The following is a 15497-nucleotide window of genomic DNA, read 5'->3' as shown; positions in this document are numbered from 1 at the left end:
AACAAAGCTGACATTCCTCAAAAATGCCTTCTTGTGCATGTGATTGCTTTATTGCCTTCAAGAACCCCTGTATTTTCTACTTTGTAGAGCTGTGTGGAGATGCAAAGTCATAAAAAAGGATAGATTCATGAGAATTATTATACTGGATCTTTAATTTTTTGGAAATGATCTTTGTTAGAATTGAATGCCCTCAAGCACTTTGATATCAAAAGATGAAGCATGAACCTCATGGTTTAAAGCTGAAGAATGTTGACTGACACTAGTTAGCACAAATGCCAATGGATTTAACTGTGCTTATATTTTTAAAAAAGCTTAAATCAGACTAGTTACTGGTTTTTATCAGTGCTCTGGTTATAGTTTCATAGGTTTTGAGTAGTCTGCTTGTAACATTTTACTGTTAGTCTCATTTTCTTTATTGTAAGATTTTATATTATATGAGGATTCATAGCAACGTTTACATTACATAGTAGGGATTGCTTGTACAGAGAGATTAAATGTTTTCAGTATGATACTCTTGGCTTTCAGCTATCTGAATGTTGAAAACCCAGCTCTCTTTCTGGTTCAGCATTTCCAGAGAAACTTTTGGAGGGTGTGTGGGTGGGTGTGTGGGTGGGTGAGGGTGTGTGTGTGTGTGTGCGCGCGCGCGCGTGCGCGTGCGTGCGCTTTCACACACACACAAGGGGGGGGGGGGGGGGAGGCCAGTGAAGGGTATTGGGGTTTGTGTAACTGCTTCTTAATAAGACTCTACTAGTTTTTAGCCTCACTTATATTCCTCTTAGAAGTACTCAATATTTCTAATTACTGAGTTTTTCTGAGACTTTGTGGGACAAAGTATCATATTAGTCATTGATTAAACAGATCTATTTTCTTTAGTGAAAGCAAAAACAAATTACGTGAAATATTTGTAAATCTAATTTTTTTTAAGTATGGCTTTTTTTTGGGGGGGCGGCCACTGTGTGTAGCAAGCAGGATCTTAGTTCCCTGATCAGGGATCGGACCTGTGTACCTTGCAGTGGGAGCATGGAGTCTTAGCCATTGGACTGCCAGGGAAGCCCCTCTTGACTTTAATATTGATTTAGCATTGTTTATTCATAATTTAAAAGTTACTTTTTCTACTTTCTTTCAGTATCTGATATAGAAGGTGGTGATGGACTGCAGCTCAGAAAGGAACATACTCTCAAAATATTTGCTTATATCAATTCCTGGACACAGAGGTATGCGTCTTTAAGTACTTTGAAGACTAACTTTGTGAGTTGTATTTTATTTTATATTTTAATTTTTTGTTTTTTTTTTTGGTCACACCCACGTGGCTTATATTATCTTAGTTCCCCAACCAGGGATTTACTTTAACTCTTGGCAGTGAAAGCATGGAGTTCTAACCACTGGATCGCCAGGGAATTTTTAGTTATATTCTTTTTTTTAAAAAAGCTTCATTAATTCATTTAGGCCATGCTGCAGGGCTTATGGAATCTTAGTTCCCTGACCACGGATTGAACCTGTACCCCTGCAGTGGAAGCTCAAGTACTAGACCACCAGGGAATTCCCCCTTGTTATATTTTAAATTGACATTGTCATCAATTTTTTTCTTTAGGGTTTTGGTTTATACACCTTTTTCATTAAATCACAATTTATCAGTATTAAATCTTCTCCAGTTATTCTTGGGATCATTCATGATTTTGTTTTTAAAACATGAATTGTTAAAAATATGAGAATGATTCTGTCATTACTTAGAAACATGGAAATGATTGAAATGGTAAAAAATAATTATTTTGAGAGACTGAACAATCATCATGTCATAGCTAGAGATTATAACAAACTTAATCTTTTAAAACAGTATTATAGTAGAGGACACTTTGACCATTCCTGAAGCTACTTTCTATTTGTTCCTTCCATAATAAATATGTATATTAGGTTAATTTTAAAATTTCATATGTATATATATAGAGAGAGAATAAAATTGTACAGAACAGTCGATATAACCATAGTGAATAGCAGGGATTTGCAAATTACTGTTCCTCAACATGAGTTTAGCTGGTCATGGCTAAAAAATTCTTTTACTTATGTACCTATATGTTTACAGATTCTTAGCTCTTCTGAAATTTTCTGGGAAAAGAAAATGTTTGAAGCATTGTGTGCAGTGATTAATGAACACATTAAATACAGTAATAACATAAGTGAATGTCATGAGGTAACAGACTGATCATGGAGTTTGTCAGAATAGTTTAATTTCAAACAGCATTATCCTGTGTTTTCTCTTTCTCTCTTGTCAATAAAGCGGTGCTTCTATTTGTTCCAAAAAGATTGTAGATTTTAAAACATAAGTGCCATTATTATTGGGCATCTCTTTGCTGAGTCTCATTGACCTGAGTTTCTTTTGACTTAAGCTTGCTGTTTGTCCCTTTCATTATGGTTAGGATAGATGATTGGATATTTTGTAATACTAATGATTTAAAATTAACATTAAGAATCTAAAGTATTTGCTGAGAAATGATACATTTGTGTCATAATTTTGAATTTATTGCAGCTACAGCTCGGTAGGAACATGTTACTTACTGGGATAAAATCTTATTCCTGATTTCAGAATTTATAAGGGTGCCACTAAATAAAATGAAATTCAGAGAATTACCATTTTCCTGGCGCCTCACCATTAGTTATCAGTGGAGCTGAATGAGTCCTTTCCTAGTTCACATTTATCCTAGATGTATACTTATAATCCTTGTATCAGGAAACTTGGAGTCTGTGGATTGGGAATGAAAATATAAATGAAATTTTGACATGTACAGTTTTAGGCAGTAATTTGTAGCTCTCATTGTAGAGACTCTGCCTTTTATCTGATGCTGTTCTGGAATATAGTGGTTAAGAATGTGGCCTTGGAGCCAGGTAGATGTGGCTTCCAGTCCTCCATCACCTGTATACTAGGTGGTTATGACAAATTAGCTAACTTCTGTAAACTCTTACTTCCTTACTTGTGAAATGAGTAATAATAAAGCTACTACTGTCTTCATGAGGTTGAAGAAACAAGATACTTAGTACAGTATCTAAACAAAGGAACTTAATTAAACACTTATTTTAATTAAAATTGTTAAAACTTATTTTAGAAAATGAAATGTATGTTGAAGGGGTACATAAGCTAAAGAATGAAATGTCAAATTGGAAAACAGTTTGTCATATTTATAATGCTGTTCACATGTTGATAAGTAGCGATAGTTATTTAGCTGATAGTAAAAAGTACCAAAAAGTAGAATATTACACTTTTAATCGTTCATAGTGATAGAGAAGTGACAGTAAAACATCCAGTTGGATTGCAGTGCTGTATAGTAAAAGTTGTTGCCTATTCGCCTGCTCTGCCCTCCCTGCTCCTATTTCTCTCTAGGGCATCAAAAAATATTGTTGCTTAGGTTAAGATTGTGGTTCTTGTAGGGAATAATTGGCTACTAATAAGACAAAGTTAGTTCTTTGGAAGGAATGATGCTAAAGCTGAAACTCCAGTACTTTGGCCACGTCATGCGAAGAGTTGACTCATTGGGAAAGACTCTGATGCTGGGAGGGATTGGGGGCAGGAGGAGAAGGGGACAACAGAGGATGAGATGGCTGGATGGCATCACGGACTCGATGGACATGAGTTTGAGTGAACTCCGGGAGATGGTGATGGACAGGGAGGCCTGGTGTGCTGCGATTCGTGGGGTCGAGAAGAGTCAGACACGACTGAGCAACTGAACTGGATTTACAGAAGAAATTCTTAACTTGGTGGCTCATGACCATGGAAGATCCATCAGTGTAACTTCGTGCGCAAATGGACCCATGACATCTCATACAAAATGTTCTTTATAGGTTTTCTGGGAGAAAAGTGTTAACTTTCATAAGATTATGAATGATGAAGAATCACTTTTCTGATACATTGATTGGCCAGGATATAGGTGAAAGAGAATGTTTACTTGAAAACACAGTATGTTAAAAGTTTAATATTTATATAAATTTCAAAGGCTTTAATATTTTATAATATTGCTCCTGTTTAAAAAATATACTTACTGTGAAAATCTTTTTAGAAAATACAGAAGATCAAAGTTTAAAAGAAAAATATGCCACCACCAGATTAACAACTGGTAAATTTTTTTGGCATAACCTTGGTGTAAGATTGGAAACAGTACAGTTTAAAGTTTTACAAAAATGTGATTATAAAACTGTATCTTTGATAGTCTGATTTTTTTCATGTGAACTGTGGTCAGTCTCTATATCATCAAATATTCTTTTAAACTGTTTTATATAATCAGTTAACAATGTTGTGGTAGTTTTAGGTGCACAACAGAATGACTGTGTGATCCTTATTTCGTCATCATTTTTAATTGCTTCATTACAGTAATATAGCTGTCACTTCTTTGTAAGATTTAAGAAGTTATTTATGTATGTTACTTTAATAGATTATCATTATTTTATCACTATTGGAATGGGAAATTGGAATGAAATGGGAAATAAAATGAATCCTCAGAGAATGGGGAGAGAATATTAGAATAAATTTAAGAATATAAATTTGGAAAAGAGCATATATGGATCTGAAAGGAAATGTCATTAATGATGAAGGCATTGATCCTACAAGGCAAATCCTTCTTGTTGGAATTGCTGACAGATTTTTTTTTTTTTGACTTGTTTAAAGCCTATTATAAAATAGGCTTATTATATCTTGCAGATGCTTTAGTAGCCATTCAAGTTTCCTCATTGTCTCCTGCTTTTCTACTTTCTAATCTTATTTCTCCCCTGAAAGAATTCTGAGTGCTAGGTAGGGGGTGATTCTTTGTATTTTCAGGCTAAAAATTGTACCTTTCTTATTTGTCATTTGTTACTTAATAAATATTTGAGGCTATTGCTTATTTTCATTGTTTCAATCAACTTTATTTTTATTTTAAAACTGTTTTAGAATGTTTTTAGATACTACTGCTTTTGAATAAGTTAATGTATATTCTCCACTATTTAAGAGTTTAGTCTTTATTTTGGCATTAAGAAATGTGGCCAGTGGGATATTGATATTGACCACTATTCAAAGTAGTGCTTTTCAGAAATTAACTCATAAATAAACTTTTGCTAAGGTTGGATACTGTAGATGAACAGTTCTTTCTCATGTTTAGCAGTACCAGGCCAGGAAAATGTTAGATCTGTTGGAATATTTGTTAGATCAAATTATGGAATCCAGGTTGAAATAATTTGATTTTGACATATAGCTTCCTCATGAATGTGTAGTTAGTATTTTTATTGTATTAATTAATGCTACGTATTTTATGTTGGGGGCTTCCCAAGTGGCTCAATGGATAAAGAATCCACCTGTAATGCAAGAGACATGGGTTCGATCCCTGGGTTGGGAAGATTCCCTGGAGTAAGAAATGGCAACCCACTCCAGGATTCTTGCCTGGAGAATCCCATGGACAGAGGAAGCCTGGTGGGCTACAGCCCATAGGGTCAGATATGATTGAAGTGACTGAGCACACATGCATTTTATGTTATCGTTTAGAAATTTTTTTCATTGTGTGTTCTTAAGTGTAAGTGTACTCCACTCACATAGGCAGCACAAAACTCTACTTAAGTAATAAAGTCTTATCAGGCTGGTAGTAATAGGTGTAGGACTGAGAATAAAATAGCATAAGCTCAGGTAGTCAAAGGTAATGTATGATTTTGGTGTACAAATAAATACAAAGCAATATGTGTAGAGTTTAAAAAATAAAATGGGAGGAAAAGGCCTGTAAAAAAAGTCCATTGTCTCCTGTCTTCTCAGCCCCGTTTTTGTTTTCAGCTCTTTAAAATGTTGGTTTTGACATTAACTTATTTTCTGAAATAATAATTATATTTCAGTTATATTAAAAATCATAATGCTATTGCTTTATTAATTTAGATATAATTTGTGAACTTCCTTTTCTGATACATAATGGTTTCACCCACTTGACCTTCCCCATCCCCATTATGTCAGTTCTTGAGGTAGTTCTAAAAATGAAAATAATTGCTCAGTTCAGTTCAGTCGCTCAGTCGTGTTCGACTCTTTGCAACCCCACAAATTGCAGCACGCCAGGTCTCCCTGTCCATCACCAACTCCCAGAGTTCACTCAGACTCAGGTCCATCGAGTCAGTGATGCCATCCAGCCATCTCATCCTCTGTCGTCCCCTTTTCCTCCTGCCCCCAATCCCTCCCAGCATCAGAGTCTTTTCCAATGAGTCAACTCTTCACATGTGGTGGCCAAAGTACTGGAGTTTCAGCTTTAGCATCATTCCTTCCAAAGAAATCCCAGGGCTGATCTCCTTCAGAATGGACTGGTTGGTTCTCCTTGCAGTCCAAGGGACTCTCAGGAGTCTTCTCCAACACTACAGTTCAAAAGCATCAATTCTTCGGTGCTCAGCCTTCTTCACAGTCCAACTCTCACATCCATACATGACCACAGGAAAAACCATAGCCTTGACTAGGCGGACCTTAGTCGGCAAAGTAATGTCTCTGCTGTTGAAAATGTATCTAGGTTGGTCATAACTCTCCTTCCAAGGAGTAAGCGTCTTTTAATTTCATGGCTGCAATCACCATCTGCAGTGATTTTGGAGCCCAAAATCAAGTCTGACACTGTTTCCACTGTTTCCCCATGTATTTGCCATGATGTGATGGGACCAGATGCCATGATCTTAGTTTTCTGAATGATGAGCTTTAAGCCAACTTTTTCACTCTCCTCTTTCACTTTCATCAGGAGGCTTTTTAGTTCCTCTTCACTTTCTGCCATAAGGGTGGTGTCATCTGCATATCTGAGGTTATTGATATTTCTCCCGGCAATCTTGATTCCAGCTTGTGTGTCTTCCAGTCCAGCGTTTCTCATGATGTACTCTGCATAGAAGTTAAATAAGCAGGGTGACAATATACAGCCTTGACGGACTCCTTTTCCTATTTGGAACCAGTCTATTGTTCCATGTCCAGTTCTAACTGTTGCTTCCTGACCTGCATACAGATTTCTCAAGAGGCAGGTCAGGTGGTCTGGTATTCCCATCTCTTTCAGAATTTCTCACAGTTTATTGTGATCCACACAGTCAAAGGCTTTGGCATAGTCAATAAAGCAGAAATAGATGTTTTTCTGGAACTCTCTCGCTTTTTCCATAATCCAGCGGATGTTGGCAATTTGATCTCTGGTTCCTCTGCCTTTTCTAAAACCAGCTTGAACATCTGAAAGTTCATGGTTCACATATTGCTGAAGCCTGGCCTGGAGAATTTTGAGCATTACTTTACTAGCATGTGAGATGAATACAATTTGTGCGGTAGTTTGAGCATTCTTTGGCATTGCCTTTCTTTGGGATTGGAATGAAAACTGACCTTTTCCAGTCCTGTGGCCACTGCTGAGTTGTCCAAATTTGCTGGCATATTGAGTGCGGCACTTTCACAGCATCATCTATCAGGATTTGAAATAGCTCAACTGGAATTCCATCACCTCCACTAGCTTTGTTCGTGATGCTTTCTAAGGCCCACTTGACTTCACATTCACATTGCTCAGTGATTGTCAAAAAAGATTCTGTGTTTCACTTTATATCTTAAAAGATATAAATTGTTGTTTTTCTTTTGTTATTCTCTGTTTCATTGAGTTTAGTAGCTTGTTTTTCATTTGATTAATTTTCTGGGTGGGAATCGCTTATTCTTCCCCCAAATCTACAGCCTTTCTTAGTACTAGTTTTTATATTTTATACATCATTAAGTGATTTGTTATTTCTTTCCTTCCCTCTGTTTCCTTTGGACTTCATCTTCCTACTCCAGTCTGTATTGATTTCTCATTAGGGTTTCTGAACCAGCTATCTGCTCTTTCGATCATCCTTGAAATTTCTTTTGCTTTTCTATTGTATTGGATCTCTAGTTTCATGGATTGCATGCCATCTTTAGTAGTTTACTTCTTTGTTTTGTTTGGATGATGTGTTTTTTGAGAAAAATTACCAGGGAGATAAATGGTTTTTAGACCTTTGTGGCCTAAAAAAGAAATGTCTCTTCTGCCCTTACTTTTATTTTATTGATAACTTTTGTTAGATACAGAATACTAGATAGAAAATTATTATCTCTCAGAATATTGAAAGTGTTATTCCATTGTATTTTATCTCTTAGTATGACTTTGAGGAAGTATGCACTGTTTTTATTTCCTGAGCTTTTCCATGTCACTCTTTCCACTCTTCCTGCAAGCTTTTAGGATCTTTATCCCTCCTTGGCTTCAGAAATTTCATGATGATATGTGTTCTGGTGGCTTTTCAGTTCTGAAGTTTATTTTAATTTCAGTTTCCTTAGCTCTGTATTTTCTGCTGTCTTCTTGCAAATATCAGTCAGTAATTATACCTCCTTGATTGACAGTTTTTCTTTTTCTCCCCATTGTTTTTCTTTGTCTAGTCTACTTTCTGGGAGATTTCTCCAGTTTTACCTCTGGATCTTCTATTGAATTTTACAAATTGATGTAATTTTAATTTCTTTTAAAATTGTGAATGATATATAAGCAAAAGCTATATAGTGCACATCTGTACACATTAAATGGCTCTGTTTTGTAACTGACATGCGTTTTGTAACAGTATTCTGTTGTTTCGGTAATTGAGTATCTTTCACTTCTCTGAGGATATAAATTAAAATCTTTTTTCTTGCTGTGTTTTATCTGTTGCCTCTAAATTTCTTTTGTTTGCTTTCATCTGTTTTTAGTGACACAGTTTTTCCTGGAAAGTCTTAGTATCCTTGGCTATCTTTTCATAGTTAAGAGAGGGCCACTGAAAAATAGATTGCAAGTTCTGTGAGAATGGGGCATCTCAGATTTTGGCCTGTACTGTATGATGTGGTAAAATGTTGAGCAGACTTTATTATAGGCGTTTTCTCTTGCATTGTCCACATTTTCTAAGTCTTTCCCCTTGAGATACATTAATCTGATGGTTGGGCAGAGAAGGATACTTGAGGGAGGTTCACCATTCAGTCATAATTTTACATAATTCTCACTTTCATTTTCTTATATCTCTACCTTCTTCAGTATAAGTTCCTGAGTTTATCTTGTTCATTTTATGTACAGTAAGAATTTCTTCTTTTCCTGGGTCAGGTAGGGGTAGTATTCTTGCTATCTAGAATGGGAGCCTGCAGGTTTTAACAGTACCTTTCATTTAGTCCTATTTCCTATTATGCTTTATTTCTGCCTTCTGAGGTGTTTGAAGCTCTTCAGTACTGAGCTTTTCCAGTGTTCTGTGGGGTGAATCTTTTTGCTGATAGTTTTCTCCTGTGGCCCCTTGTAAGTTTGTTTATTTGGAACACAGTTACTTATTTTTCCGCCCTTTTCTATCATCCAGAATTTCTTGCTGTCATCTTTTCTTCCATTATCTCTTTAATGATTTTTTTCCTTATGTATATTTGTAGTGTGATTTACAACATAGAAGAAATAAGTTTATTTGTAAAATCAGATTGGGCTTAACTGAAAAAGTGATGTTTTTGTTTTAAACTAAGTTTTTTTCCCTCCTTGTTTTGTGGGTGTGGATACAGAGAGACATGCTGAATTGAGAATTGAGATACCTAGACTTCTCAGAATTGAGTAGGCAGTACAGTGTATAATTTATATAGTATATAATTATTTTAAAGACATGTGTTTGTGTGTGTGTATTCACTTAGATCCTCAACTCTCCTTGAATGTGTATATTTTACATCTCTAAGGACCTGGATCCAGTTTGTTACTTTGTTCATATATCAATTAAACAGTTTAATGCTCATATCATGATAGTGAATTTTAATTTTACTATTTCTTAATTTTATTGTATACTAGAGTATAGTTGATCTACCATATTAGTTTCAGGTGTCTAGCAAAGTGACTCAGTTACACATATATCTATTCTTTTTCGGATTCTTTTCCTACATAGGTTATTACAGAATATTGAGTAGAGTTTGCTGTGCTGTATAGTAGGTCTTTGTTGATTATCTGTTTTATATATAGTAGTATATATATGTTAATACCAAGTTCCTAAATTATCCCTCCCCCCTACCTTTCCTCTTTGGCAACCGTAAATTCGTTTTTGAAGTCTGAGTCTGTTTTGTAAATAAGTTCATTTGTATCTTTTTTTTTTTTTTTTTTTTTAGGTTTCACATATAGGAGATTATCATATGATATTTGTCTTTCTCTGTCAGATTTACTTCACTTAGTATGATAATTTCTAGGTCCATCCCTGACAGTGAATTTTTAAAGTAAATTTGACTCACTGTTTGGCTTTACTGATCTGAAATCTGATCTTAAGTTTGTTTTTTGAGGAGAAACTCAAGATGCCATTTTTACTAAAGCTAGTCAGATGTGTGATTCTTCCCTTTGACCTTGGTTTTTCCTAAACCTAAAGAAAGAAAGCTATTCATCAGAAAAATGTTGATTAATGTGTTTATTTTTCTTCTTGTAGATATTATAATATTATAGAACTTAAAGCTGGAGGAGGCCTTAGAGATAAAATTCCTTTCATTTTGCCATCTAGAAAATAGTCCTGATGTATCATTTATGTATTTCTGTGTAACAAAGTACTCCTAAATTAGTGTGTTAAAAATAACAATAGGGAATTCTCTGGTGGTCCAGTGGCTAAGACTTTGTGCTCCCAATGCAGGGGCCTGGGTTTGATCCCTGGTCATGGAACTACATACCCCATGCTGCAGCTAAGTCCTGGCACAGCCAAATAAATATTTGAAAAAAAAAATACACAAGTATTTATTATCCTGAGAGATACATTTATTATCTCAATTATAAACATTTATCCTCAATCACTGTATGAATAGGAGTTTGGAAGTGGTTTAGTTGGTTGGTTCCGGTTGTAGTCATGACCCGGAGGATGTATTTCTAAGTTGACTCCCTTTCATGGTTGGCAAATGGGTGGTTAGTGGAAGGCTAGTTTTTTCTCATGTGGACCTTGCTTTGGCCTCCTTGAGTGTCTTACATGTTAGCTGGCTTCCTTCAGAGTAAGTGATCCAAAAGAGCAAGGCAGAAGCAAGGTCTTTTATGACCTAGTCTTAGATGTCACACATTGTCATTTCTGCCACATTCCGTTCATTGGTCATTAAGTCCGGTCCACATTCAAGAGGAGGAAAATTGGGCTTCCCTTTTTAAAGGGAAGAATGTTAAAGAATTGTGGATATACTTCAAATCTTCCACACCTAGAGAAAATGAAATTATTCTTACATGGCTATACAGGAAGTTGGTGATCTTTTTGGTACAATAAGAGTTTTGATTTGTTTTGATAAATAGATGCAAATTGTGATAGTCGCTTAACTGTCATTTGTTTTTGGATACATTATAATGTGGTACTTGTATATCATTTACTTATTGACTCACCAGACCCCTTTGATTATCTATAAAATGCTAGGCATTGTTCTAACTGAACATGTCTAAGAGAACTATAATTATGTGTAGTAATTAGACTCTTATTATTTTTATTCTTGTTTTTTACTGGAACTGAAGTAAGTGTGTGTGTGTGTTATTCCTAAACACTTCTGATCTGCCAGATAGGGTAGGAATGTCCTTCTAAATAGCCTTCAAGTAAATTATTATTTTTGGCTACTGCACAGCTGGCATGTGGAATCTTAGTTCCCTGACCAGAGTGCGTGCACAGAGTCTTAACCATTGGACTGCTAGGAAAATCTCAGGAAAATTATTTTTTAATTTTTATTTAAAAGGTTTTTTTTTTGGCTGTGCTGCATCTTCATTGTGGTCAGGGGCTTCTTGTGGCATGTGGGATCTTAGTTCCCCAAGCAGGAATTGAACCTGCATCCTCCCTTTGGAAGGCAGATTCTTAACTACTGTACTACCAGGGTAGTCCCCTGCAAATTATTTTAAAATGTAACTTAAAGAAACTTTTGTTGGTGGATAGCTGATTAATGAACAGTGTTGTGATAGTTGCAGATGAACACCAAAGGGATTCGGCTATACATATACATTTATCCATTCTCCCCCCCAAAATGTAAATTTTTTTATTAGTTGACAGCAAAATCCCTTATGTAAGATAATGAGTCAAGTTTACCAACAAGGTATTTTATTATAGTCAGTTTTATTAAACGTGCATTGAGTACTTACTACTTAGAGAAGCAAAGATACAGCCGTAATTCTTGTTCTTAAATAGTTCTTTGTCTGGAGGGATAAGTAAGTAAGTGTTAGTCGCTCAGTTGTGCCCGACTTTTTGCAGCCCCATGGACTGCAGCCCACCAGGCTCCTCTGTCCATGAGATTTTCCAGGCAAGGATACTGGAATGGGTTGCCATTTCCTTCTCCAGGGGATCTTCCCAACCCAGGGAATGAACCCGGGTCTCCTGCACTGCAGGCAGATTGTTACCAACTGAGCTACAAGGGAAGGGAAGTCTGGAGGGGTAGATAAAATATAAAACTGAAGATGATAGCTGTCAATTTAGTGATTTTTTACCAGTATCAGTTTTTGGTGTGATGCTATCTTTTAAAGTTTTTATAGTGCTACTCTATCAGAAGGGAGGAAATAATTATTTCAAAAAAATATTTTGGTATTTACTTTTTTAATACTGTTTTTTAGAAGGATATAATTGTTGCCTCTTTAGGAAGCATTTATTAATTAAAAATTTTTTTTTCTCTTGTAGGCAATGTCTGTGCTGCTTCAAAGAGTATAAGCATTTGGAGATTTTTAACCAAGTAGTGTGTGCACTTATTAACTTAGTGATTGCCCAAGTTCAAGTGCTCCGAGATCAGCTTTGTAAACATTGTACTACTATCAACATAGATTCCACATGGCAAGATGAGAGTAATCAAGCGGAAGAACCACAGAATATAGATAGAGAATGTAATGAAGGAAGTTCAGAAAGACAAAAATCAATAGAAAAAAAATCAAACTCTACAAGAATTTGTAATCTGACTGAGGAAGAATCTTCAAAGAACTCTGATCCTTTTAGTTTGTGGAGTACAGATGAGAAGGAAAAACTCTTACTGTGTGTGGCAAAAATTTTTCAGATTCAGTTTCCCTTATATACTGCTTACAAGCATAATACTCATCCTACTATAGAGGTATGTAAAAATAGGTATTGTAAATTTTAAGTAATACCAAGTCATGGTTATGTTGGTAATTTCTCACTTCTGAATAAATATGAAGATGGTCATTATTGATGGAAAATTATAAAAATCACTATTGTTTTTTTTTTAAAAAAATCACTATTGTTATAAAAATTATTTTGGATTTCTTCAGAGCATTTCTGTAGTGACTTGTGTTGAACATTTGCTCAGTGTAGTTCTAGGGAAAGATTTATAAATTGAACTCATAAAAATTAAACTATCAGGGATAGGTATTTTGCTAATGTATACCTATGCTCTACTTACTGTGACTTTCAAAAACTAGTAATTGAGGAAAAAGAAGAACATGAGATTTCATTCTTAGAAATGTAGGTTAACAGGATTTGGAATTCCTTTTATAAAGAAAATGCTTGACAAATTATTTGTAATTATTTTCTTTTGCACTCAAGATGCTTTACTTATTCCACTAGTGATTTTTTTTCTCTCCCTCCCTCTCTCCTCCACTAGTGATATTTATACAAGCTTTTCCATCTTAGGTTTATTTAGATAATGGCATTTATTTCTCCAGATAGTAGGAATTGAAAGAGTTATGTGATAATGTATTGTAATAATGGCTTAAAACAATAGTGATTATTTCTCATGATTCCATGGCTTGCCTGGTCAATTCCTTTGCTGGTTTTTGTATGGCCTCACTTAATGCAGATGCCTTAATTTTGGAAGTTGAATGGGTTTGAGAGTCCAAGATGGTCTCGTTCACATGTCTGATTGTGCTAGCTGCTCCTGAGGGCTTCTTGGACTTTCTGTGCATGGCCTCTCATTCTTTACTAGGGTAGCTTGGCTTCCTTACACGATAGTCTTAGCATTGATCCAGGAAGGCAAAATGGAAGCTTTCAGTTCAGTTGCTCAGTTGTGTCCAACTCTTTGTGATCCCATAATCACAGCACGCCAGGCCTCCCTGTCCATCACCAACTCCTGGAGTTTACTCAAACTCATGTCCATTGAGTCGGTGATGCCATCCAGCCATCTCATTCTCTGTCGTCCCCTTCTCGTCCTGCCCCCAGTGCCTCCAGCGTCAGGGTCTTTTCCCATGAGTCATTTCTTTGCATCAGGCGGCCAAAGTATTGGAGTTTCAGCTTCAGCATCAGTCCTTCCAATGAACATCCAGGACTGATGTCTTTTAGTATGGACTGGTTGGATCTCCTTGCAGTCCAAGGGACTCTCAAGAGTCTTCTCCAACACCACAGTTCCAAAGCAAAAATTCTTCAATGCTCTGCGTTCTTCACAGTCCAACTCTCACATCCATACATGACCACTGGAAAAACCACAGCCTTGACTAGCCGGAGCTGTGTTGGCAAAATAATGTCTCTGCTTTTCAATATGCTGTCTAGGTTGGTCATAACTTTGCTTCCAAGGAGTGTCTTAATTTTATGGCTGCAGTCACCATCTGCAGTGATTTTGGAGCCCCAAAAAATAAAGTCTGACACTGTTTCCACTGTTTCCCCATCCATTTCCCATGAAGTGATGGGACCAGATGCCATGATCTTAGTTTTCTGAATGTTGAGCTTTATAAGCCAACGTTTTCACTCTCCTCTTTCACTTTCATCAAGAGGCTTTTTAGTTCCTCTTCACTTTCTGCCATACGGGTGGTGTCATCTGCATATCTGAAGTTATTGATATTTCACCTGGCAATCTTGATTCCCGCTTGTGCTTCTTCCACCCCAGCATTTCTCATGATGTACTCTGCATATAAGTTAAATAAGCAGGATGACAATATACAGCCTTGACGGACTCCTTTTCCTATTTGGAACTAGTCTATTGTTCCATGTCCAGTTCTAACTGTTGCTTCCTGACCTGCATATGGGTTTCTCAAGAGGCAGCAGGTGGTCTGGTATTCCCATCTCTTTCAGAATTTTCCACAATTTATTATCATTCACACAGTCAAAGGCTTTGGCATAGTCAATATAGCATAAATTGATGTTTTTCTGGAACTCTCTTGCTTTTTCGATGATCCAGCAGATGTTGGCAATTTGATCTCTGGGTCCTCTGCCTTTTCTAAAACCAGCTTGAACATGTGGAAGTTCACGGTTCACGTATTGCTGAAGGCTGGCATGGAGAATTTTGAGCATTGCTTTACTAGCGTGTGAGATGAGTACAATTGTACAGTAGTTTGAGCATTCTTTGGCATTGCCTTTCTTTGGGATTGGAATGAAACTAACCTTTTCCAGTCCTGGGGCCACAACTGAGTTTTCCAAATTTACTGGCATATTGAGTGCAGCACTTTCACAGCATCATCTTTCAGGATTTGAAATAGCTCAACTGGAATCCTGTCACCTCCACTAGCTTTGTTCATAGTGATGCTTTGTAAGTAAGACCCACTTGACTTCACATTCCAGGAGTCTGGCTCTAGGTCAGTGATCACACCATCGTGATTATCTGGGTCGTGAAGATCTTTTTTGTAAAGTTCTTCTGTGTATTCTTGCCACCTCTTCTTAATATC

At 36.3% G+C, this 15497-nt stretch overlaps 1 protein-coding gene across 4 annotated transcripts in view; it reads left to right on the top strand.

The window, feature by feature from the left end:
* The window catches only part of USP34 (ubiquitin specific peptidase 34), a 219721-nt gene that overhangs the window by 35583 nt on the left and 168641 nt on the right, over nucleotides 1-15497 (top strand). For all 4 annotated transcript variants that reach the window (XR_005718281.1, XM_040223999.1, XM_040223998.1 and 1 more), the window contains exons 2-3: nucleotides 1127-1214; nucleotides 12577-12997. Coding sequence is in view for 3 of the 4 variants with exons in the window: in XM_040223999.1 (XP_040079933.1) it covers nucleotides 1127-1214; nucleotides 12577-12997 (509 nt within the window). In the remaining variant the exon portion in view is untranslated. The remainder of the gene's footprint in view (nucleotides 1-1126; nucleotides 1215-12576; nucleotides 12998-15497) is intronic.

This window comes from Oryx dammah, unplaced genomic scaffold (genome assembly GCF_014754425.2).
Source record: "Oryx dammah isolate SB20612 unplaced genomic scaffold, SCBI_Odam_1.1 HiC_scaffold_25, whole genome shotgun sequence".
NCBI lineage: Eukaryota > Metazoa > Chordata > Mammalia > Artiodactyla > Bovidae > Oryx > Oryx dammah.
The sequence above is the reverse complement of the archived record's forward strand: the minus strand, read 5'-3'. Positions and strand labels throughout refer to the sequence as shown.